This window comes from Emys orbicularis, chromosome 10 (genome assembly GCF_028017835.1).
Source record: "Emys orbicularis isolate rEmyOrb1 chromosome 10, rEmyOrb1.hap1, whole genome shotgun sequence".
Lineage (NCBI taxonomy): Eukaryota > Metazoa > Chordata > Testudines > Emydidae > Emys > Emys orbicularis.
In genome coordinates, this window is record NC_088692.1 from 8,271,988 (window position 1) to 8,297,715 (window position 25,728).

The following is a 25,728-nucleotide window of genomic DNA, read 5'->3' on the forward strand; positions in this document are numbered from 1 at the left end:
AGCCTTTGGAGATATTTGCTGCTAGTAGTTGGAGATTGCTTACAATGCCATGTAGGCAATCTCATGATACACCTCTACCTCGATATAATGCTGTCCTCGGAAGCCAAAAAAAAAAAAATCTTACTGCGTTATAGGTGAAACCGCGTTATATCGAACTTGGTTTGAGCCACCAGAGTGCGCAGCCCCGCCCCCCGGAGCGCTGCTTTACCGTGTTATAACCGAATTCGTGTTATATCGGGTCGCGTTATATCGGGGTAGAGGTGTACCATCCTATGAGAAAAGTCCTCTGTCCATGAATGCCTCCCAGTGGTCAAACATCCCCAAACCCTCCTTATAGCACCACTGCCTGAGCCATCTGTTGATCACCATAATCTTGTCTTGCCTTTGTTCTTCTCCTCTAGTGACAGGTAGAATCCCATTGAAGATCACCTGAGCCTTCATTTCCTTAAGAGTCTTCCCCAGCCTGGCATAGTCTCCCTTGATACAATCCAGCAAGAATCTAGCTGTATCATTTGTTCCCTCATGAAGGACAATCAGTAGATTCTTTCCTGCTCCCGCTGACAAAGGCAGGGAGATTCAGGGGTTCATGCAGGGGAGGGAATTACTAGTTTAATGCAGCGACTACCAGGAAACAAAGACCTGCTTACTTTGTAAGGTAGGCCATACTACACACTGCATGGCACTTTCCTCCAAACAGTTTTTTTCAGATTTTGTTGTGTATCCATGTCTCACTGAGATAAACTTACATAACCAGTTTTGAAATCTTCACTCTGAACTATTAAAAAATGTCAGACAGTATCTGAATAATTTCTGAAAATATGAAAGACATCCCCTCCCCACACCTTCAGGTAACTTTAGCAGGCTTCCTCTATCCCTTTTGAAGATTATGTTTGAACCACAAGCAAGCATAGGATGTTACCCTAGTTTGGCCTAGTCTACACATAGGTATAACTAGAGATGTGACTTTAAAATCAGTTTAGTTAAACTGGTACAGCTTTGTATGTAAGCACCTTTAAATAGATTTAAACCTGGCTTATCAGTTTAGATTAAATGTACAGGGGGCAAGCTAGACCGACCAACAGGCTTAAACTGCTAAACGTAGCCCACACAACGGGTTATTTAAACTGGTTCAGGTTTGCATGCAGACAAGCCCTTAGAATCACCTGAAAAGACAGCAGTTTATCACACAAAAGTGTCTCCTCAACTGTAATATATTACAATGCTGCTACCACAACACTAATACAAGGGGGGGAAATAAAAGGAGTTACCCAACCAATATTTTTCTTTGTTCCCTTTAACATTGTTGGAGATCTATTTGCAAGATTATGACTTCTCTGCAGGATCAAATCAAACTAAAAAGTGAATTATTCTGAGTAAGAGTGCCCACACAGGAGTTTACCTAAACCACTTTAAATTCACACCTTTAATTAATTTGGATTAATTTTCCCTGAGTATCCCTATGTAGACAAGCTCTCAGTCTATTAAATTTGGGGAGGGGAGGGGGAGAGAACAGGACAAAACACCTGCCTCGTATTAGAGCCCTCTCTGAATCTTGGGATAAAATATAAAACTAAGTTTAAAACTCTTGTGTTCCAATGATGACATGCTCTTTCTGCAGCCTTTGGCAAGTTGTAACCTTATTCCCTCAGGTTTCCCCATCTGTAAAATATTTACTGCAGGGATGATTGAAGATTAGCCAATGTTATGAAGCAGTTTCATTAGAGTTCTGTTTCATCAGAGCTCCATATACTTTATTTTTAAAGTGGCAATACTTCAGTGGATATACAGTCCTGCAGAAACAAAGCTAGTCCACGCAATCATTAAGGAATTTAAATCAGTCCAGATTTGGCACAACCATCTTCTCATTTTAGGATGCAATAAAGCAGGCAAGTGTTAAAACAGATTGCTTTGTATGCACAAATTTGAATCTTAACCTTGCTGAGAGACTTTTGAAAGTGGTATTAATGAGGTATTAAAAAAGAGACACTGGATTCATCTGTAATGGCAAATTTTAAAACGTTAAACATTAGCAAAAGCCTTAACAGCAAGATCTGTTAGGTTGGGAAGAGCCACCAAGGGAAGTGATAGTGGTCTATCACTGCATAATATATATCTATGCTGGATAAAGCACAAGAAAGTATGTTACGGAACAATCCTATGGTGGCACAAACATGATTAAGTTACCTCATAAGCCTTGTCCATCTTTGCATCCTATGATTCACAAAGAGCCGTCAAATTAGTGTCAGTCCTTGAGACTAGGATAAACTCTCATTCCTCTAAAATAAGTCTTTAAAAATGCAGATCATTCTTGAAACCATTACCAGGGTATTTTAAGGAAGTCTGCATTTTCATATGCATTTAGTATACCAAGGTAGTAGATAAACAGATTCCTGCAATGCCTGATAAATATTCAAGGTGATATAAAGATAAGTGACTTAAAATCCACATTAATGTTCTAATACTGTTCTAAGTATTGCTTGCAGACTTGCTTGGTAGAACAGTTATATAAATGTAACTAATGACTTTTTTTCTGGGAAACAGAATGCAGCCCCAGATTTAGATAGTGGAACACAGCAGTCTTGGTTTCCTCCAGCCTTGCACAACAATTCTTGGCACATGGTCTGCCTAGAGAAAAACCAATTCTTGGTGCTAAATTCATATAAGATTTTTTTTAAAAAACCTAAGATTACACACACACAGCACTATGGTCAGCTTCTTAGATTCTGTCTCGCACAAACAAAACTCACAGAACATCTCACCATGGGTATATTTTAAGTTCTTATTTAATTTTATTTTAAAATTTCTTAGAAGCTCCTCCTAGCCTACAGAATCCCTCCTCATACACATGTACTCACTCCTCAATATTCACACTGAGGAAACAGACTCAGACACCGAGGGCAGAAGGGGCCATCTAGTCTGACCTTCTGCAAATCGCAGGCCACAGAACCTCACCTGTCTCCTTCTGCAATAGGCCCATATCCTCTGGCTGAATTACTGAAGTCCTCAAATCATGATTTAAAGACTTCAAGTTACAGAGAATCCACCAGCAAGTGACTCATGCCCCATACAACAGAGGAAGGCTAAAAAAAGCCAGCATCTCTGCCAGTGTGACCCAGAGGAAAATTCATTCCCAACCCCAAACATAGGGATCAGTTGAATTCTGAGCATGTCAGCAAGACCCACCAGACGCACCTGGGAAATAATTCTCTGTAGTAACTCAGAGCCCTCCCCATATACTCCCCCAGCTCTGGCTGTTGGGGATTTTTGCTACTAGCAATCTCATCATACCATCCTCTCCATAAACTTATTGAGAGCAGTCTTGAAACAAGTTAGGTTTTTTACCCCACTGCTCCCCTTGGAAGGCTATTCCAGAACTTCACTCCTTAGAGGATTAGCAACCTTAGTCTAATTTCAAGCCTAAACTTGTTGATGGCCAGTTTAAGTTAAGTTAGCCCTTAATTTAAATTACTCTCTCTAAATACCAGGGAGGGAGAAGAGTTATATGTCCTGTCAGCCTTCATTTGGTTAGGCTAAACAAGCCAAGCTCAGCTCCTTGAGTCGCCCCTATTTTGGTGCACATTAGTGACTTCCTTAGCAGCCAAATGTTGTCTGTCTCTCTCTTACAGAGACACACACACACACACACACACAAAAGGAACAGCGTAGCCTCTTAGAACAGAGGCTGTAAAGCCCTGATCCGAACTCCAAAGAGCCACAGCCAAATCCAGGAGTCACTGTGCTGATGCTGCAGAAATGTCAGTTGGGAATGTCAAAAAGGATTATCATCCATCTACACAGTGCCACAGATAGACTTGGTGCTTCACGGACAGATCCCTGCCCTGAGGCATTTACAATCTAAAGTTAGACATACATAGCAAGTGATGCAAGGAATAAAAGGAAGAGATATGGGAGGACATGAGTTGCAAGTTAGAGATCATAAGATGTGCCTAGTTTTATGTACAAATCTCACTGGCTCCTTTATCTTTTTTAGTCTGTTCTATTCAAGGTTGGACAGCGTGTCCAAGATGGAGATCAGCAATGAAAGCTACCGAAGAGCAAGTGTTGAGGATTATTTGAACAAGAGAGTTCCTTTCTAGGACTAGTTCTACTAAGAGATTGGATACAAAATTGAAAGCACACTGTTCATATTCTACATGATGTTTGGAGATATAGGTACTAGGCAGAGCTCTGGATCAGAAAATATGGGCAACTTTTAAAACCAGTCACATGGCAACAAAAGAACAGAACTTCTCGGTGTAAAAGGAACTTTTTGGATCAGGGGCTGCCACTGTAACAGCCATGAGCAAAAGCATTTCTCCCCGCCTGCATCTGCACCTCTACGATCAGTACAACAGTCTTTCAGATACAGAACTTGATACACTTACCCATGCCTGTGTTACTTCAAGGTGACCATATTACAGTACTCCAGGGGTTCCCAAACTGTGGCACATGAGCTTGTTCAGCATCCCTCTGAAGCAGCCATTTTGTGCTTAAGAATCTCAGCTTTCATTTACAAAATGAAGTTGTTACGGTTATTTAGGTCTACGTTAGAAACTTTTACTGGCAATTTTGGTTAGAGGTGTGAGGGGTTGGTTTTTTTTTGGGGGGGGGGGGGGGGAAGAGACCAACACGGGACACTTCTGTACTGGTAAAACCCCTAGCATAGGCACAGTTCTACCTACATACTGATCCATACTGCGTCAGACCAGTGGTCCACCAAACTTAACTATCCTGTCTCCTGACAGTGGCCAGTGCCAAATAGAATGAACAGAACAGGGCAATTATTAAGTAGTCCATTCCCTGCTGTGCCATCTGAGGTTTAGGGACACCCAGAGCATAAGGTTGTGCCCCTGTCTTGGCTAACAGCCATTTATGGGTCTATCCTCCATGAACTTATCCAATTCTTTTTTCAACTCAGTTATACTTTTGGCCTTCACAACATCCCATGAGAATGAGTTCCACAGGTTGTGTGAAGTAGTACTTCTGTATGTTTTAAACTAGCTGCCTATTAATTTCACTGGGTGACCCCTGGTTCTTGTGTTACATGAAGGCATAAATAACATATCTTTATTCACTTTCTCCACACCATTCATGATTTTATAGACCTCTAATCATATTCCCCACCTTAGTTGTCTTTTTTTCAAGCTGAACAGTCCCAGACTTATTAATCTCCCCTTGTACGTAAGCTCTTCCATACTCCCAATCATTTTTGTTGCCCCTTTTCTGTCCTTTTTCCAATTCTAATACATCTTCTTTGAGATGGAGTGACCACAACTGCTCGGGTATAGTTTATTTCACTCGTCAAACTGGTATAAGCTATATTGGCAAAAACACTTATGCCAGTGTAAGTATTGTGTACTTAGGAAGATTTGCCAGGATAGCCATATCAGCAACACTTTTCTAGCGTAGACCTGGCTTAGGAAGACCTCAAAACTGTGAAGTCAATGCGATGCTGTTCCTTCTCCAGTCTCCAAAAAGCCCCAAACAGCTCTGAAATTCAAACTGCTTCATTCATCTTGATGGGTTATAACTGTTTCCAAAACATCTGAGTCCCATCAAGGGGAAGACAAGCCCAAGGTACTCAGCAAAGCCCATGGGCTTATTCAAACCCCACGGAAGGGGGGAGGAGCCGCCGAGCTCAGGACACCCAGAGAGCAATGTCATTTTGAACATATGCACCGTCTACTGGGGACAGTACCTGAGCAACTTGCCTGGGCAGAGCTGGGAAGAGTACCTTCACTGTATCTCCCCTCATCGTACTCCCCAGTTCAAGCCCTGTCTTCAACAGAGAGTTGCATTTTCTCACCAGAAAGACTATATGGATTTACGCGGTGGTGGTGGGGGAGCGAATTAGCTTTCTTTTTTCTATGCCACTGTATGGCAGGGCCAGCTTGCTCCTGCCCATTCAACCCATAAATGGCTGAGACCTTTTGCTAGTGAAAAACCCCATGCAGTTTATTTACAATATAGTTCCCACCACCCTTACACACTATACAGCCTTACACCTCCAGTTCTAAGTAGTCCTCAGCTCCTGAAGCAAGCAGGACAGAGATCTCTCTTTCTTCTGCTTCCTCCTTCTCACTTCCTGTGCCTTTTGTATCCTCTCCCTAATGGCCGCCTAGTTCTCCTCAGCCCACCAATTAGGTACAGCTCTTCTTACTGAGGTCTACTCTAGAATAATCAGAGTTACAGTGACCAGAGTGCTGGCTCAGCTACTGTTGCCAGCACTCTGTCACACACCTGAAAAGGGTTTATACTACCTGTATGTAGTTGAGTGTTTACTGGAGGCTGAAGTTTTGCCGATTCCATGATTTCCATTCTTTAACATAGAATTGTTTTTGAAATTTTATGGTTTTACATTTACATGGATGGCAGATCAGCTCAACAGGTCCTTGAGAGCTGCAACATTCGACACCAGGCTAGATGATATATACAAAAAGATATATAATTCAAATACACAAAACAACACTAAAATAAATCAACTCCATGATCTTTATTTCCAAATGGAGATCACGACTCACTGCTTAAAAGTGATCCCTATATATTCTGGAGAGCTGGGTTGGGTGCATAAAGTTTCAGAGTGCAAATGCAACATAGTGTACTAGACTAGCATGCAATTAGGAGCCAAGAACTCCTAGTCCTCTTCCCAGCTCCGGCACCAAGTCTCTGTGTGGTATTCAGCAAGTCAGTGCGCCATACTGAGTATGAGATGAAGTTACTTATGTCACAGGTTTATCAAGATTAGTTGGTGTCATCAAAATTGAGCACAGTACATCATCATGATTATTATTTGCATTAGCCCTAATGCCTACACTAGCATATCTGTATTTCTTTGAAGGGGTGGGGGTGAAGAGCAAATGTCTGACTTACTACTGTATCTGTTATCTTTTGCCAGTTTCACCTTGCCCATCACCTGTTTTTCAATACCACAACAAACCACAGTATTAAGCCATTCTAGCACTATAAAGTATGTGCCACATTTCGAATACTATAGACCGTCAAGGAAATATTTCCCAGAGATGTGCTGACATCACCAATGATGCTACACAAAAGGAGGTAGACAAGAAGAGTCATGTTAATTTCAAGCTCCATTAAACACAGGGAAGGTGGGAGGGGAAGAAATCAATCTCTGCCAAGTGGGAAAAGAACTGAGAAGATTGGGTAAGGAAAGAAGCTTTAAAAAAATTTTTTTAAGAGGATATTACTAATAATGGAAAGGTTAAAAAAACCTAGGTGGTAGACAAATTTTTGTTTGTTTTTGCAATCTGTTGTACTTCCTTCTTTGCCTTTCTACATAGAGAGATGCTGGATATTTCCCATCTAGCATACAGTAAAGAATGTGTCACATCAGACTGCCTGATAGCCAGTTACTCACTGATAAGTCAAATCTAAGGTTCCCCGGCACCAAAGTACACTTTGTCTGGGCTATTAAACAAACAGGTCTCTGGGTTGGATAAGGCACAATCTGTACTTTAAACCAATCAGAATGCAGATCAATTGTCCAATGAACAGCTGTACACAGCATCAATACTTGGTTGTAGAACTAAACGGATGTCACAGAATTGATGTCTTCACCTCATTTTCCATAAATATCATTTACAATTTATAAAATCAGAAGTTCATTATTCTGCAACATTCTATTCCATTTCTGTAAATATTATGGGTGTCTCACAAGGTGAGCTGGCCCTTTAAGGGTACCTCTACATGGTGTTTTCAAACCCACAGCAGCGAGTCTCAGAGTTAGGGTCTATAGACCCACGCTCCCACTATGGCACTAAAAACAGCTGTGTACGTTCAAGCCCGTTTTTAGTGCCATAACACGAGCCTGAATCTGTAGACTCGGGCTTTGAGACTCAGTACCCTGGATTTTAAACCAGTGCAGACATATTGGGAGAGTATGTCTCCACCATAACTGAAAACCCGTGGCTGGCCTGTGTCAGCTGCCTCAGGCTAAGGGGATATTTAATTTCAGTGATGCTGGGGCTTGGGCTGGAGTTGCCCTCTGGGACCCTACCCCCTTGCAGAGTCCTAGAGCCTGGGCTCCACCCTGAGCCCAAACATCTATAACACAATTAAACAGCTCCCTAGCCTGAGCCCCACAAGCCCAAGTCAGCTGAAAGGCCAGCCACGGGTGTTTAACTGCAGTGCAGATATACCCTCAGAGTCTTACAGCTCAGTCTCACCTGTGCCAGGTGCAGCCTGCCTCCCAGGTGAAGGGAATGAGTCCAGGGGTCATGTGATGGTAGCATGTGGCTCAGAACCAGAACTGCTGGAGAATATAAGAGCAGCCTGAGCACAGAGAGAGACTTTCCTTAGCTCCCAGGCAGAGAGCCTGGAGAGAACAGGTACCAGCGAAGGCAGCTCAAGTGTGGGGAGCAAGTTTGCTTCAGAATGGAGAAAACTAAGATAACTGCACATAGGCTGGGAGGAAGTTAGTCTTTCCTTTTGGTTTATTAACAAGTTCAGACACCAAGGAAGGGTACTATCTGACATACAAGAGCCCATGTGAAGTTACTAGGGAGCCCAAGAGGGAGAAGCTGAGGCACCAGGCAGACCTGAAGTCAAGGCAGCTAAATCCTTGCTACAATGGGCAGAATTAATCTGATGTGACTTCATTGACCTCAGAGAAATTACGCCAAAGATGGATAGAACTAAACTCTAGTTAAAGAGAATCTCAAATCTTGGAAGCTTCACTTACAAATGTATTCATAGTTACATCTGTGAAGCACACATTTTTATCCAGAATCTTTCTTACAGTGACATATAAAGGGAAGGCAGTCTGATTCGCAGTTTGGATAAGAAACTTCATGAAATCTGCACAGCTGCATACAATGCACTGAATAAGAGGCATGGGCACTGAAAAATTCGTGTTATATAATTGTGAATTATGGTTTTTTAATTTGTAATTTGAGGGTAGAACGGATGGTGCTGATGTCTATTAAAGCAATCTGCACTGGAAAATGAATGTGCACTATAATAGGATTCATTTTCTGTGATGGGATTTCTCTCTATTGAAATGCATTGGAAGGAAATCAGACTTCAGGAAATGTTAACTGTTCCATTGTATATTTCTCTCTCCAGATTCTAATGTGGATTATCATGTTGTTATACAAGATCAGGGTACTACTATTCACATCCACAGCTCTTGAAACTATTGATAGAGACAATTTTCAGTTTTAGGGTGAATTACTTACATTTGTTATAAGTGAAATGAAATTTGTGGTAATTGGCGGGCTCCACTGTAATAAATGGTAATTTAAACCACCAAAGTATATCAATTGCTGGAGCAATGCAAGTCTGGGCTTCTGCCACCTCCACCCCACCCAGGATATGGTCTTAGGCACCAGCAACCCACCCTTGAGAGAGAGAGCGCGCGCGCGCCACATGGGACACACACTCCTATCTCCTCTCAGGGACATGCCAGAACTGGCAAGGAGAAAGGCATTTTAGGGGCACATCTTCACAGATCTCGAAGTCTCCCACTCAGACAGAATGCTTATTTCACTTCAGTTAAAATAAAAGAACGACCACTGAAGACGATACCTAGGGGATGGCAACTCAATGCATGTCAGGTAGGTTAGACATAAAAGTTAGCTTTAACAAAGGAAGGGAATTTTACATTTTAGAAATTAAGATGCCTAGAGGGGACATAAGTCAATAGGAGGATTTTAATGTTTGGGAAAATCAGCAGTATATGAAATAAAATAAATAGGCATGGTCAAGAAAAACTAAACCCACCATCCTCATCACTTTGTAGGTTTTATCCCTCCGCCCCACTCCTTCCCTAGACATGTACCTTGAGTGACTGAAAAATTAAGGTTGTTCACCTGTAACTGGAGCTCTTAGAGATGGACTCTACCCATGAGTGAGTGTGAATGTGATGCATTGGCACTACAGTTCTGATGGTAGAACAATTCATTGCTGTGCCCACTGGTGCACTCACACCTTTTTTGACCCTCCCCTCACCATTCCTGAATGTCAGGCTGTAGCAGGGGGCATGGTGGTCTAGCAGCATCAGTCCCTTCACTGCCTCATAAGTAAGGCTGTGAGTCTGTCATGGAGGTCACGGATTCCGTGACTGTCTGTGACCTCTGCAGCAGCTGGTGCTGGCCCAGGGACTACCTGCAGCAATTTGGGTGCGTGGGAGGGGGCTCAGGGCTAGGGGGGGCACTTACCTGGGGTGGGGAACCCCCCTCCAGCTCCTAGGCGGTGGAGGGGTCTCCGCGCACTGGTGGCGCCCGCAGACCCCACCCCCGCAGCACCCATTGGCTGTGGTTCCCAGCCAATGGGAGCTGTGGCAGCCGGTGCTTGTGGCAGGAGCAGAGGAGGAGCCCCTACCTGGCCCCTGCTGCCTAGGAGCTGCAGGGCCGTGGAGCCGGATAGGGAGTACCGCCAACCCCCCCCCCCATCCCTAGTACTAGCAGGGGTCCCAGGGCGTGCACTGCAGCCCACCCCCCATCCACTACTTTTACTAAAAATACCTGTGACTAAAATGTAGCCTTACTCATAAGGTCACAGATTATAAATGGGACTTGAGGAGGAGAAGGTGAATGAGGAGTGTGAATGTGCAAAGTCCATCTCGAAGAACTGTAGTTACAGGCAAGTAACCTTAGGGTACGTCTTCACTACCCGCCGTATCGGCGGGTAGCAATCGATTTATCCGGGATCGATATATCGCGTCTCGTTAAGAACTCCGGAACTCCACCAGAGCGAGCGGCGGTAGCGCAGTCGACGGGGGAGCCGCAGCCATCGATCCTGCGCCGTCTGGACCCCAGGTAATTCGATCCAAGATACTTCGACTTCAGCTACGCTATTCGCATAGCTGAAGTTGCGTATCTTGGATCGATCCCCGCCCCCCAGTGTAGACCAGCCCTTAGTTTCTTTGCGTGGCCTCTGCACATTCCCATTCATGGGGTAGTTTGATAAACAGTACGGTCATCTGAGGAAGGTGGGACGTGGAGTCCTAATTGAACAGTGACCAAAATACTGCTCTACCAAACTAAGCATCTGGTCAGGGTGCTAGGACTGTTTTGTAAATTGCGTGACTAGAACTCCAAGCAATAAATATGCAAATTTCTACAATCCGAATATGCTTGAGGCATGCCAAGGAGGCCACCTTTGCTCTTGGGGAAAGTTATCTAACTCCTAGTGGGAGAGGGACAGGGGCTGATTTGAAGCACGTGTTGATACATAATGCAATTCATATAATCTGAAGTAATTTCCTGTCTTTTGTTATTTAATGTATATGAAATAAAAAGATTTGGTGACTTTCTACCTAAACAGAACCCAAGAGTTTAGAAAGCGAAAGTCCTTCTTACATCTAACATGTGAAGTTTTGTTTGGCCTCAATGAGCATGGGGTCTTGGGAAAGATTATTGGCAGATTGATTGAGATAGGTATCAATTACCACCTTGGAGCAGGGGAGAACCACTCTGTCTTGTGGAAAACTGAAAGATCATCAGCCATCAGTGCTTGCAGTTTTCTTACTCTTATGGCAGATGTTATGGCTATAATGAATAGGTGAAACAGCAAACAGGCAGAGGCTCAAAAGGAGGCTTCCTAAACTGAATAAAGTTTCATGATTGAGTTAGATCTTTGACTGGTGGATAGATGTTCACTAGACTTTCGTAAGTCTCTTTACTGTGTCAAAGTCCTATTTTCAGTTACTATGCAGTAAGCTGATATGGCTGCTAAATTGACTCAGCTGAAAGATTAGAACGCTACAGGTGAAGCAAGTATTCAAGTACAGACTGGTGTGATGGGGTGGTGTGTCCCCTTGAGGGTAGTGGTGCCTAGGTCAGCCCATTCCAGTCATGTGACACTGCCCCTTTAAGATTCTGGGGCAGTCTTATCTTCAAAAACCAGTGAAAGATTGGGAAAGAAGAAAACAATCCTAGGAATAAGTAGTTTTTGGGAGGAACCCCATTACTGTCTCTTTAAGGGTCCGAGATCAGAAGCCTTGCAAAGGGGGCAGGGCATGGCAAGGTTCCCCCCTTTCCCCGGACAATTGGGACATGCTTCAGGAAGGGAACTAGCATATATGCTCATCACAGGGCAGACATCAGCAGAAGGCTGGCCTGCTGAACCCTGCAGGAAAAAGATCCATCTGAAGGTGAAGCTGGCTAAGACCCTACAGCTGGCTTTAATCACAGCCCCAGCTTCAAGGAGGAGAGCTGTGGCGGGGGGGCAATTCCTGCTTTAAGGAGCGTGCTACCTGTCTGAACCACGCTTTTAGTTCCAGGAGGAGGGCTGAAGGGAACTCCTGTCTGAAGAAAGCAGCTATCCCTGGGCTGGAAACAAGAGAAGGCAGGGCCTGGGTTCCCCAACCTCCTCCCCAGACCAGGAGTGGAAATACAGGTGTCAGGAGTGGAAGAGCCAAAAATTGAGTCCCAGATGGAGGCCAAGGATTGGTGTTAGAGGACACTAGACTTTGGGTTTTCTTATTTTTGGACTTTTCTGCTAACCCCGAAAGGGGAATGGACTGGGGGGTAACTTGGCCAGAGGGCCAGACCACAGAAGCAGCTGATGTTGGGGGAACCTGGATAAGGGGACACTAGAGTGAAAACCCCTGCAACCACACATCCTGGCACGAGGGGGCACTCTGGTGATGACTGCCCACCATAACTGGAGTGGAACTGAAGTTGGGTCTATGTTATTGGACGCCCAGACTTGAAACCTTTTCCACTTGAGGTGACCGCACTTGCAAGTGGATTGTTTCCTGGAATTTATCAAGACATCTTGCACTTGGTGAAGAGGATCTCTCTAGATCTGTCATATGGCTCATATTGTCAAGTGCAATGAATGAGAGTCCAGGGGATAAATCCAGCAGTTTTGTGGTCAAAAAGCAAGAGAGGGGTCTGGAAACCATTAGGGTGACCAGACAGCAAGGGTGAAAAAATAGGGGCGGGGGGGGGGGAGAAATAGGCACCTTTATAAGACAAGGCCCCAAAAATCGGGACATGTGGGCATCCCAGGAAACCACTGCCCCAGCATGGGCAAGACAGCAGTCACTTACTTTGGCTTTGCCTTGCTTTAATCTTTATTACTCTTTAGATGAGAGAAAACAGGGAAAGGGCACCAAGGAGACCTATTCTCAGTCAAGTATGAATGTATCCAAAATGGACTGTCTTCTCCTGCTCTTGAGCACAACCCAGAGCACTTGACATTGTGCCTTGCTGCGAACAGATCTATTTCCAGATAACTCCAGACAGCAAGTATCTCATCTGTCGCTGGCTTCAGAGACCATTTGAGCAGTTATTTTGTCCCTATTCAGTTGATCTGCTAGGTTGTCATCTTTGCCTGCTAAATTCAAGGAAATGGGGTAAGTGTGATGGAGACCAGTCCCACAGCTTCCTTCAACAGCTGATTGGAATTAAATTCTCTTTTCTTGTTCACACACTATATACTATTGTGTTGTCCATAACACTCAGACTACCTTGTCTTGCAGGTGAGGAAGAAACGACTTGACATCCAGCAAATGTCCCTCAAGTCTACTATGTTGATATAGATATAGATATAGATATATAGTTGAGACCACTTCTCCAAGTGGTTCCAGTGACTGAACTGCTAGATGTCTGAAGTGGGCTGTCCACCCCAAGTTGCAAGCATCAATGGTAACTGCTGATGGAGCTGGTGGATTGGATGCTTCCCTTTTAAGGACACTGTGATACTGTGTCCATCATGAGGGATAGGAGCCCTTCTCTTGGGAAAATCCATTTCAAGAACTTGTCAAATAATGTTTGCTACACAATGTTGTACAGTTCTCATGTTGAGTACCTCATAGGAGGTTGCACCTGTAGCTCAGGCCATGAGGCCCCCTCAGTCTCAGGAAGAACACTGTCAGGTTGAAGTTCTCTTGATGTCTCAGCGTACTTGATATACTTTTCAGAAATTATTCCTCTAGAAGGAAGTATCTTCCTGCTTGCGAGTCCAGAATTGCCCAAGAGGGAATTCTTTATGTAGGAAGTGACTTTTTTCCAATGTATTTTGAGTTCCAGCTCTCAACCAGGGAGCATGCAAGTCACCCTTGGACAGACTTTTTTGTGGGGATCCCTTCACAATTCAGTTATTTAAATAAGGTATGTATATCCCATGCCATTTTAGCTGCATGGACACCACAACTAGGCACTTTGTAAATACCCATGGGGCAGCAGAAAGGCTGAAGGGAAGGACCCTGTATAACAATGGTTGCCAACTCCCCCGCAATACAGAATATGAAGGCCTGATAGCTATCTGGAAATACATATCCTGTAAATCAAGAGAAGTGAACCAATCTTGGGTGGAGAGGGAGGAAATGTGAACTTTCTGAAAGAGTTTCACTTTCTTGGGTCTAAGATGGTATTGAAGCCTCCATTCTTCTTTGTAATCAAAGTACAGTATCTAGAATAGAATCCCCTTGGAACTTCCCCTATGGCTCCCGCTTCCCAGAGTGGGCAAAGCTCTGTTCTTAGGAGTTTCTCATGAGAGGGGTCTCTGAATAGGGAGGGGAAATGGGTGGTGTCAGATTGTATGGAATAAACTCTCTGTACTGTTTCTAGGATCCATTTGTTTGTGATGGTGGTACTCCAGTTGTTGTGAGAGAGAAAATCTATCCCTAACTGCGGGGAGATAAATGGCTTAAGTCTCATGTCAAACTTGTGGTCTAAGGTTTGAACAGAAGATGAGAATGTGGTCTGTTTGCCCTTTGCACAGAGATTCAAGCTCTTTTGCCTCTGCTGCAGCTGAGCAGGAGGTTGCTGGTGTTGATATTGACACAACATGAGCGCCAACCGTCTCCTTGATGGTTGATAAATTCCTAGCAACCTACCTGTTGATCTAGCATCCATCTTCTCTAGGATTTCATCCATCCTTGCCCTTAAACTATCACCTTCATATTTGCTCTAGTTTCAGGAGGAAGACCAGACGCTATGCCATGCATAAGTGATGGCTGAAGCTTCTGTTCTTGTTGCAGTATTTGATAAATCAAATGAGGTTCTTAGTGTTCATCTACTAGTTGTCCTTCTGCTACTAAGGCCCTAGCCAGTTTCCTTTGCTCTTCAGGCAGGTCCTTAAATAAAGCCGTTTTCTCCTAGAGATGATACTAATACCTAGACATTACAACCTGGTAATTTCGAAACGCTAATGTCTAGGGAGGCAGAGGAGAATCTTCGCTCAGAGCGTCCACATCTTTCCCCTCTCTGTCAGACTGTGCAAAATGTACTTGGCCTCCTTTTGTCCTCTGAACTGCAGCAACCACCAGAGAGTTGAAAGTAGGTGTGCGGGGGAAATCCCCCATATGTAACTGTTAAAGCTTGTCATATCTTCTTTAAAATGGCCTGGTTAGACTTGGCTGATTTAGAAGAGTTGTTTAAAACAGAGATCATACAGTGATCTTGCTGTTAGAAGGGAATCCCAGTCTATTAAACACCAGATTAGATATCTCCTGACATAGATAGGATCTCATGAAATGGTAGTCAAAACAGCTTCCACTTTAAAATGAATGGTATCTTCAGAAGAGGAAGATGCTGTTGCAACTCCTACATTAGAAGACCTCTGACCATCAGGCTCCAGATCAGTGTCCTGGTATTCAATTGCTCCCATCAGTTCTTCCTATGAGTGCTTCTCTGGGACGAATCTTTATACCTTGGTGCTGTAGACAGATCTGGGAGCACTGTATCCAGTGTATGAGGCTTTCCCCGACTTCTAGGAGGGGACTGAACAAACTCATCCTTAAAGGGATCTATGTCCACATAACATCTAGACGGGGGACAATAAGGCTATCTGGCCAAGGGAGGGAAGTTGACAAATATGCCAGGTTCCTTATCTTCGTACCAAATAAGGCAAGGTTATTGTCTGTTTATATGAACAGTGTGTAGTATCGGTGTAGTGCTTGCTCTAGTTCCCACTCTTTACAGTGATGGGAACAGAGATTCTAAATTAACCTGTCACCATTAGATTTAATACCAGATTGTGGATCTGATCTCAGATCTGAGGCAGTAAGTAGGGGAAAGCTAGTGGCTTTGGCATTCTTAAAACAGAAAAGGGGAAAACAAACTTCCTGGTGAGCCTATAGGAGTTCTAAGGAGACAGAATGAAAGGTCTGGGAAAATCTGAATCTGCTCCATGATCGTGTGTCTTTCCACTCTTGAAGAAGCTAGAGCAGTAAGTGGCCCTGAGGCTTCTCTTTTATTCCCTTTAACACTCTGACCATGGGATGTATAGATCTGCGTAACCTCCATTTCAGATTCTAAGTGCAAATGTGAGCGATGTACCTGGACAAATATTGTTATAGATACCAATGGCACTGTGTCAGAACCAACACCCAGAGCCATTTTGCTTGTTACATTAGGGGAATGACCCTTCTTTAAGTATTTGCCCTGTGGCTTACCCTTGGAACTTAGGCCAAAGGTTATCTTTGGAAATGACCTCAAGGGATCTGACAGAAACCCAGAACTGTGCTTGGCCCTGCTAATAGGAGCAGTATTTTGTACCATACTCTTACTTGGAATGGGACGAGTCTGATCCCAAAGGATGTTCCCATTAGGATTGGCTCTGCTAACAGAGGCAGACACCTGTAGGGGTCCATTGTATCTGGAACTAGGATCTGATGGCTCAGGAACCCTCAGTACCAGAGGCTTTGCATTCACTCCAGGAACAGAGGATGGAAATTTTAGAGAGATCTTGTATTTTTTATTCCTTGAGGAGCAAGGGTCCAATCCAAGCCTCAGTCTGACTCATGGATCCACTGGTTACAGAACTGGAGCTTTGGCCTCCTGAAGTAGTAAGGCTTGGAGCCAGTTCTGATGCTCGTCGTGAGCTCTTGGGGAGAAAGTGCCACATTCTCTCCTTTGCAGTACATAGTGAGTCCTTTCCCAAAGCAAGCTAAACACCTCATATGGGCATCCAATCCAGGAAATATAGCAGGACAATACACCTACCTTGAATCCTGGCCTCTTTGCCTTTGTATCAGCCATACCATCTGTAAACCTGCACTGAGGTGCAACCTGGGGGGGGGGGGGGGGGGAAGAAGAAGAGAGGAAGCAACTGCAGAGGAACCAGTCAGTAGGAGCAGCCAAAGAAGGGACTGCTGCACTGGGATGAGGGGGGTAAAATGGGGCCCAGCTGGCACCACTCCCCCCTAGAATTCAGAACTGTACAGGGACACACACACACACACACACACACTCTCTCTGGAGGCACTACAACCTGTCCTGCCTCCACCATGCAGCCTTGGTTGGAAACCTGCAGAGAGGAAGCCAGCCCCAGATACTCCAGCCAGCAGAAGCAGTCAAACCAGAGACTTTTAGACATTCAGAGAGCTTTCTACAGTTGACTGGACTTTTTCTGCCCAGCACTGATTGCTCCAATCTTCCCCTTCCCTGTCTCTTCATTCCATACCTACCCTGTCCTCCTCACATACATTCCAATCTCTCTCCAGCTAGTTTATCCCTTAAGTAAACTTACCCCCCCAAAATCATGGCACTCACATGATGTTTGCGTCCATCACGTTGTTCACTATGTTATACCTAAGGCTACGATTTTGTCATGGAGGTCGCAGAAGTCAGAGAATCCGTGTCTTCCAAAGACCTTCATGACTTCAGCCCCGGCGGCTGGGAGCTGCAGGGTCCCACCACCTCCCACAGTGACAGGGAGCTGTGAGTTACCCCCGCTGTCTGAGGGAGTGGGCCCCCAAGCGCCGAGCCACCATGGGCAGCGGGGGTACCCCACAGCTCCCTGGCTGCCGCAGCGAGGCAGGGTACCACCCCACAGATCTGAGCCCCCATGGGTGGTGGGGGCCCTGGAGCCCCCAGATACCATGCAGCTGCCCAGCCCCTTCCCATTTTATCATGGATATTTTTAGTAAAAGTCAGGGACAGGCCACAGGCTTCCATGAATTTTTCTTTATTGCCCGTGACCTGTCCCTGACTTTTACTAAAAACATCCATGACAAAATCTTAGCCTTAGTTATACTCCTTCCCCCACACTGTGTCTATGTCCATCTAGATTGTAAGTTCTTCCATTTACTACTCTGTTTGTACAATGCCTAGCACAGTGATGCGCCATTCTTGGTTGGCCCCTAAGAACTACTGTAATTAAAAAAAAAAAAAAAAAAAAAAAGTTTATTCGTGTTTAAGAAAATTAAATAGAATTTCTTACAATAATCCTAAAACTTCTGTGGAGCTGAGTCTTCAGAGAGGTTCCTGGTCCATCTGCTGCTGCATCTGGAAAGAACTGAGGTGGCTAGAACACCCATTCCCATAGCGCCTCTCAGTGTTCAGGAACAGTGAAATGAGGAGCAGTGCGTGTGCTACTCAACACTCCATCATCAGAACTACATTGCTGGAGCATGCCATGAGTTGGAATGTGCAGAGGCCACTCAAAGAACAAGGATTTAATAGCAACGGAGTTGAAATGTGAACTGGAGTATCTACTACTGAGAAGTTACAGCTTTTATCTGCCAGTACATGCACAATAATTGGTTCATTCCCTAACCATAACCTTAGAGAGAAAAAAAGTCACTGCAGTCTTAAATACACAGGAGTTAATACTCTGGGAGAGATTAAAGAGAAATTATCTGGATTAGAGATACAGGGCCTGGAAACCTTTCCCAGGTGGGACGTATGTGTCAACAGTGCCTGGCCCCTGACTGCCAGTTATGCTTTGATTGATCAGCATAAGTGTGAAACAATCATGCAGTAGAGTAAAAATAGGACCCTACGTACAACATGACTGTGGCCAAGCAAACACCTACAAGCTTCATTTTTATTATATAGTATTTTCCTAAAGAATAGGGGTAGTCCACACCAAGCCTTGCAGGATGGGGGCGGCGGGGGGGAGAAGGACGTTTACCTGCAAGGTCCAGCAGTCCTGCCCAACCAGAGCCGGGGGCCAGCTGTTCCTTGAGTTCGGAAGGCCCCTACTTAGCACACTAACTGCTCAAACCACAAACTCCAAGCATATGTTTATGATGAACTGACTGGGGGGCAAAAATCCAACCCCCACTCAAGAGGGACTCTCAGCACTGCAGAAAGATTTGCTTACCTGAAGCTAAAGCTTCAGGCAGGGCTTTGAGTGTATACCTCCCCCATAGACACGGAATTTAAAGCTCCAAGAAACATTACTGACGTTTAAACTTATGTTTCATCATTTAGGCATTTCACTTTTATGTATTTGAGACTGGACAAAAAATGGATTGGTCTGTTCACATTTGTTTCTAATCAGTTATTATGTTTTTCATCCACTAACACAAAGTTAGATTTGGGGAGCAGATAACGGATCATGTCCTTTTAAAGGACCTATGTAGAGTCCCATTTAATTGTAAATATGACCATTTTCAGGTCTAAATATATTGGGTGAAAATCAAGGCCCCACTGACTTCAACAGGGCCAGGATTTCACCCACTATCCCTGTGAGTGAAAAGTCACTTGGCCACATAGTTGTTTATGAACTATCTGACAATGGTTTGACAGAAGCTTGTATGCCTTTCAGCAGAAACTAATCTGCTGTTTTTTCACCCACAGAACCCTAGCTCAAGTCTGATTTTCAAGTCATCTTAAATTACTACTGGACAGTAATCATCATACCCCGTTTTAGTCAAGAATTACCAATGCAGATGTCCAGGACCCAAGCATATACAAACACAGAATCCTCTCTCATTCCTCATTAAGATCCTGCTTGAAGACAAGTGTAAAGATCTAGTTCACATGTTCAATCACACTCACCACAGCTTCACAAAGACACATTTTTCTTTGGATTTTCTCCCCACCTTTTATTTGCATTCTTCAACCCCCTGACAGCCAGGTCTGCTCTCCAGTGGAGTTTTGCCACCAGCATAGCTAAACTGATGCATTTGCACCATTGCAAACCCCTAACTCAGAAATGATACACTGGTGTAAACTGTGATTTGCACCAATTCATCTGCCCCAGAGTAATCTTACACCAATATACCGTCTATGCTAGTGGTTTGCACTGGTGCAAATGCATCAGTTAGTTATGCTAGCGGCTAAAAAACCCCAGTGTAGACAAAAGCCACAAAAATATTTGAGGAGTCTGTACACAAGGCAACCTACACCAAGACTGATCGGTTATAACTGTATGTGCTATAGCCATTGCTGGTTTCTGATTAAAAACATAACCAGGAAATATACTCAGATTCTTTAGAAAGCTACCTCTTTAAAATTCTAGCTGTTCTACTTCATATTCTGTAAATGTAGAGTGTATTGGATTAAGAGTTTAAGACCATATAAGCATATTTGTAAAAAAAAAAATAAGAGTAAAGACTGGAAACAAATGGCAAAAGGCAAGCAGTGCTGAAATGGCCTTTAAAAACATAATGCAGCACGCAGTACAAGTAACCTAGTAAAGCAGCAGAAATGGACAGTTTCTGCCCCCTATAGTTTCTACTGCTATCTGGATTTTTAAGACTCAACACTCAAAAAGTAAAGATAGTGTCCGAGAAATCTAAAGAATGACTGACTGATGCTCACTCACTGGGTAACCACCTGTGCAAGACAGTTTTCACGGTAGGTTCTTATGACCAAGAGAGGGTTTATTCAATGAATCTTCATATTAATATAAAACTTGACTGTAATTTTGCATGGTTTCTACAGCAACAAACAAATAAGATTTTCTACCGCACATTTGCCTTTTGTCTTTCACGGTATACTAGACATAACCAACCATCATGAATGTATGTTTTCATTTAAGCCATTATACCCATATAACAAGTCATGTTTTGGCCTATTTTCCTCCCTTTAACACAAAATTATTACGGGATACGAAAAAGTTTGTTACTGAAGCATTAGGGTATATTCAATGACAAGAGGAGCATAAATATTCAAATATGCCTGTAGCTAGATTTAATACTGCTTGAACATTAGATGACTAAATAGTTTTACTAAATATATGTGTGGTTAAGTGTCCCATTTGCTGTCCCTTTTGAAAAAAAACATCTTATAAGCTGGACAGGACTCAAGTTGCACAGTCCTTTTATAAGCCTTTTTTAATATATCTAATTTCTGAATGTTGTCTTTCATTCTATAACTATCTCTATTTTTATGAGTGATTTGAATAATCGAATGAAAAGAAGTTATGATCACAAGACAGGTAATTGATTGCTTCAATACTAGGCCCTATCCTTGCTGCCTTGAAGAACAAGCTTTACTCCTTGAGTTGCTGTTGCAGTCTCCGTTTCAGTCATTAATGTGATCTCTGAAAGAAATCTGCAAAGTCACTTTGAAGTAAGAACTAGTTTACTCTGAGGAAGAGAATTCATGAACAGTTAACAGATCAATCTTCCAGAAACATATCTGTGTACATGACCAATTTTTAAAATATCAGTTAAGTAGTCATTGACTTGTTTTACACAAATGTTCCCGCCATCAGTCTTCTCCAATATATTCATTATGGTATTTGTGCAGTACATTCTCTATACATGTGCAAGAGCAAAGTACCATCACTCTTGCTGTATATAAAATACTGATTCAATTCTTTCCAGCCCCCCCCCCACACACACACACACTTTTCGCCCTCACACCAAACTAGGACTCTCCTTCTGATTCTGTTATCAGTGGATGCATTAGACCATAAAAAAGTCATTCCACAGACATAGAAATCTGCAGACGTATTTCCAGTCATTGTGTCTTTAAGCCTTTTCTAAGTACACATTACGTGCAAGCGTGATTTGCAAGCTCCTCTCTCCTTTCCCACTGCTCCATAAATTAGATGCAGGACAAGCCTCAGTCTCTGTATCCCAGGCTTCCCAAACGCTGGACTCTATCTGCTTAAGTGCCCATGCAGTAGCTACATTTAATAATTTACCAGTGGGTGACACATTGAATTAAAGATCCACTTCTCCCTTTCGGCTTCCTTATCCCAGCCTGTCATTTACTGTACAAGACCCTGATCGGAAGCAGCCTATTCACTGCAGGAGGCTGCCTCCCAGTGCCCAGAGCTCGGCTGCAGGCCGGCCATGCCCATCTGCCCTAGGAGCTCTCCCTCCCCCGCAGACAAGCAATGCAGTTGCCTGATTCCGGGAAACCCTCACTCCCCCCGGCACCTGGGAGGAGGCGGCGGCGCTCGGCCCAGCCTCCCACCCCTGGATAGGAGAGGAAAGCCTTTGCGGCAGCCTCCCCTACCAACTCAGCCCCTCCGCCCAGGGCAGGTGTTTGAGGGGATCCCCTGCTTCCCCTTCCGTGCTCAGTGGGGGGCTGAACGGCGCTTCCCCCTGCCCGCAAGACCCCGATTGTCCCTTCGCCACCTCGCCCCGCGGCGGGGCAGCCCCCTCCCCGCTATAGGAGACCGGAGACACCCCCCCTCTCCCGCCGCATGGGAGAGCAAAAGGCGGGCCCCTTGGGTGGGGGGCAGGCAGGGGTGGAGCCGCCCCCCGGGATCGGGGCCCGGGACCCGCTGGGTTGGGCGGAGCGGGGTGTGGCCCTGCCACCCCCCCCCCGGCGGAGGCGGAGGGACGCGCGCCGCTCCCCCCCAGCCCCGGTACCTTGCGCTTCCTGGTCTCGGCCGAGCCGCTCCACACGAAGCACTGGTAGATCGCCCGCAGGTTCTGCTTCCAGTTCTCCACCTTGAAGCCGGTCACATGGCAGCACCCGGCGGCCGGCGGACTCATGTCCGACCCCCCCTCATCAATCCGCCCGCAGACGGGCCGGGCCGGCGGGCAGCGAGCCGGCCCCTTCCCCCTCGCAGCCGCACGGACACGGGACGGGGCCGCCGCTGGCGCGCTCGCTCCCAGGCTCCGGGGCGCCGGCCCCCTCACGCCGCCCGCCGCTGGCTCCGGCGGCGCGGCCTCCCCCGCCCCCGCGAGCTGCAGCGGGGCGCGGGGAGCGGCTCGCCCCGAGGGCCGGGCTCCCCCCGAGGGCCGGGCTCCCCCCGGCTCCGAACAAAGCGCGGCGGCCGGGCGGCAGCGCACAAAGATGGGGCTGGCGAGGAGGAGGCGGCGGCCGCTGCCGCCCCCAGAGTGGCCGCCGCTGCCGCTAACTCATGGAGGCCGCTGGGAGGCGGTGGGGCTCGGGGAGACCCTGGCGGCGGAGGTGCTGCCGCGAGGGGGAGGGGGCACGTCCGCCGCCGCCGCTGCTGCTCCCCCAGCCGGCCGCCCGCTCGGCTTCTGTCTCTTTAAATCGTTCCCCCTCCCCCCGCAGCGCTTAATGGCCCTAGCTGCGAACTCAACCTAGCCCGCCAGGCCCGGAGTGGGACCGACCAACAGGGAAGGGGCAGGGGGCGGTGTTGGCCTGCCCCTCTGCCCCGCCACCATTGGGGTGGGAGCCTGGGGAAGGAGCGCGACTGTTGGTCGGACGCCTGTCACTCCATGCCTGGTTTTCCCCTCCCCCGGCGTCTCATTGGCGCGTCGGCCTATCCAACATGACCCCACGGGAGAAGGCGGGCACTGACAAGTTGATGGACAAGGTAAATACACCAATGAGGGGAGAGAGGCGGGGCTTGTGTTGCAATCAGCGCTGCCGGATTGGCCGCAAGGCTCCCGTGGCGAGGCAGAGGTCTAAAGGGATTAGCTGAACGGAGCTGTCAGGGTGGAGCCGCCCACAGCATCAGGCTGCGTTGCGGGGCAGAGCTGCTGTCATATCCGCTTATCCCTGCAGCTTCTCTGTTACCCCAGTGATTTCCTGAAAGGAAGGAGGGGGGAGGGGGTAGAGGCTGGGCGCTGGAGCTGCTCCCCCACTTTCTCCTGCGGGGCAGGATATATCCCCCCCTACACACAGGCCATAGAGCTGCTCCGCTGCACCATGGGCCACAGAGCCGCTCTGCCCCGCCACAGGCCCACGGCGCCCGCCACAAAGCCGCTCTGCCCCGCCACAGGCCCACGGCACCCACCACGGGCCACAGAGCCGCTCTGCCCCGCCATGGGCCCATGGCACCCACCATGGGCCCCAGAGCCACTCTGCCCCGCCACAGGCCCATGGCACCCGGCACGGGCCACAGAACCGCTCTGCCCCGCCACAGGCCCAGGCACCCGCCACGGGCCACAGAGCCGCTCTGCCCCGCCATGGGCCCATGGCACCCACCATGGGCCCCAGAGCCACTCTGCCCCGCCACAGGCCCATGGCACCCGGCACGGGCCACAGAACCGCTCTGCCCCGCCACAGGCCCAGGCACCCGCCACGGGCCACAGAGCCGCTCTGCCCCGCTATGGGCCCACGGCACCCACCATGGGCCACAGAGCCACTCTGCCCCGCCACAGGCCCACAGCGCCCGCCACAGGCCACAGAGCCGCTCTGCCCTGCCACAGGCCCACGGCACCCACCACGGGCCACAGAGCCGCTCTGCCCCACCACGGGCCCATGGCACCCGCCACAGAGCCGCTCTGACCTGCCATGGGTCACAGAGCCGCTCTGCCCTGCCACAGCACCCACCATAGGCACACAGCACCCATCACGAGCCACAGAGCCACTCTGCCCTGCCACAGCGCCCACTATGGGCCATAGAGCTGCTCTTCCCTGCCACAGGCCCAAGATGCCCTCCACACCCAGTTAACGTGTTGCTTGTGGCACTGGCCTATGGATAGGCCCAGGTTGGCAGTCTATGGCTCCACACCAACTGAATAATTCGGAGCACATGCAGATGGAAAGGGCTCTCTCGTGCCAGGGTTTCCCTCCTATAACCATACAACACAACTCTATAAATACAGCCCCTGGTTCGTTAACCTCCCCTGGCCACAAGGAGCACCATGCATTATACACTCTGAAATCAGAGTCGGGTTGTAGCTTTTTTCACATAAGCTGCAAGTCTATATATGCATGCACCTTAGGAATTCAAGTATCTTGATATTCAGGGGAAACCAAAATGAGTTCAAATATTTTAGAATTTGTGTTTGTTTTCAGCCTCTAAGAACCATTTATGGAACCTAACACAATGAGATCTCATCATTTTATGGCACTGATATGCTAAATGCCATACCATGGCATACCATGATATGATCAGTTCTGGTATTACTTCAGCCCCATCCTCTAAATGAATACATAAGGAAATGACAAGCAAGTGAAAAAACACAAAAATATTTGGACCTAAACACAGCATTTATAGACTGTATTTGCCATACACTACAGGGTTAATATACTTACAGAGTTACATAACAGTGGAGGGAGACAACGGGCATAGATAAGAGGGGGAAACGACAGGCTTTTGTCAGAGATTTGTAGAGATAGAGGTAGAGAGATACCGGAGGCTGTTTCAGACAGCAGGTGCTGCAGAGGACATCGCTCTTGCACTAGCAATGGGAAGGTTGTACAATAAGAAAGGTAGAGCTAAAGCACTTGGTTTGCCAATCTTTTTCAGTTCATGCTATTCTTTAAGCACTTTCTGTAGGGATCCCAAACATTAAACACAGCTGAAACTGCTATATCAAGGCTTTTTAATACATAAAGCACTGTGAGGCTTAATTCTGCTCTCAGGCCTGTGGGTTCAACTCTGATTGAAGTCAAAGAGAATTGTGACTGCATATCACAGGGCAGAATTTTGTCTCATGTTAGCTAGAGTTGCCACTATTTGAAAAAAGAAAAAGGGATACTTAGTCACTGTTGTATGAAAATGATTGCAAATTATTTAATAAGCTATTTGCAAATAATATGTATATTTCCATAACTTTCCATTTTAAAATAATTGTGGGATTTAATACTGGTGAAATGCATTGTGTTGACAGCCCCAGTGAATGAAGTTCTCTGTTTATCTACAGGCCTGCAGCAGAGCAAATTTCCCACACTCTGCCCTGCCACTGTGCCTATGATC

General features: G+C 46.3%; 1 protein-coding gene across 1 annotated transcript in view; it reads right to left on the bottom strand.

The window, feature by feature from the left end:
* The window catches only part of USP22 (ubiquitin specific peptidase 22), a 186,800-nt gene extending 164,187 nt beyond the window's left edge, over positions 1-22,613 (bottom strand). The window contains exon 1 of the mRNA XM_065411489.1: positions 22,475-22,613. Coding sequence (XP_065267561.1) covers positions 22,475-22,600 — 126 coding nt within the window. The 5' untranslated portion in view covers positions 22,601-22,613. The remainder of the gene's footprint in view (positions 1-22,474) is intronic.
* Between the last annotated feature and the right edge of the window lie 3,115 nt (positions 22,614-25,728).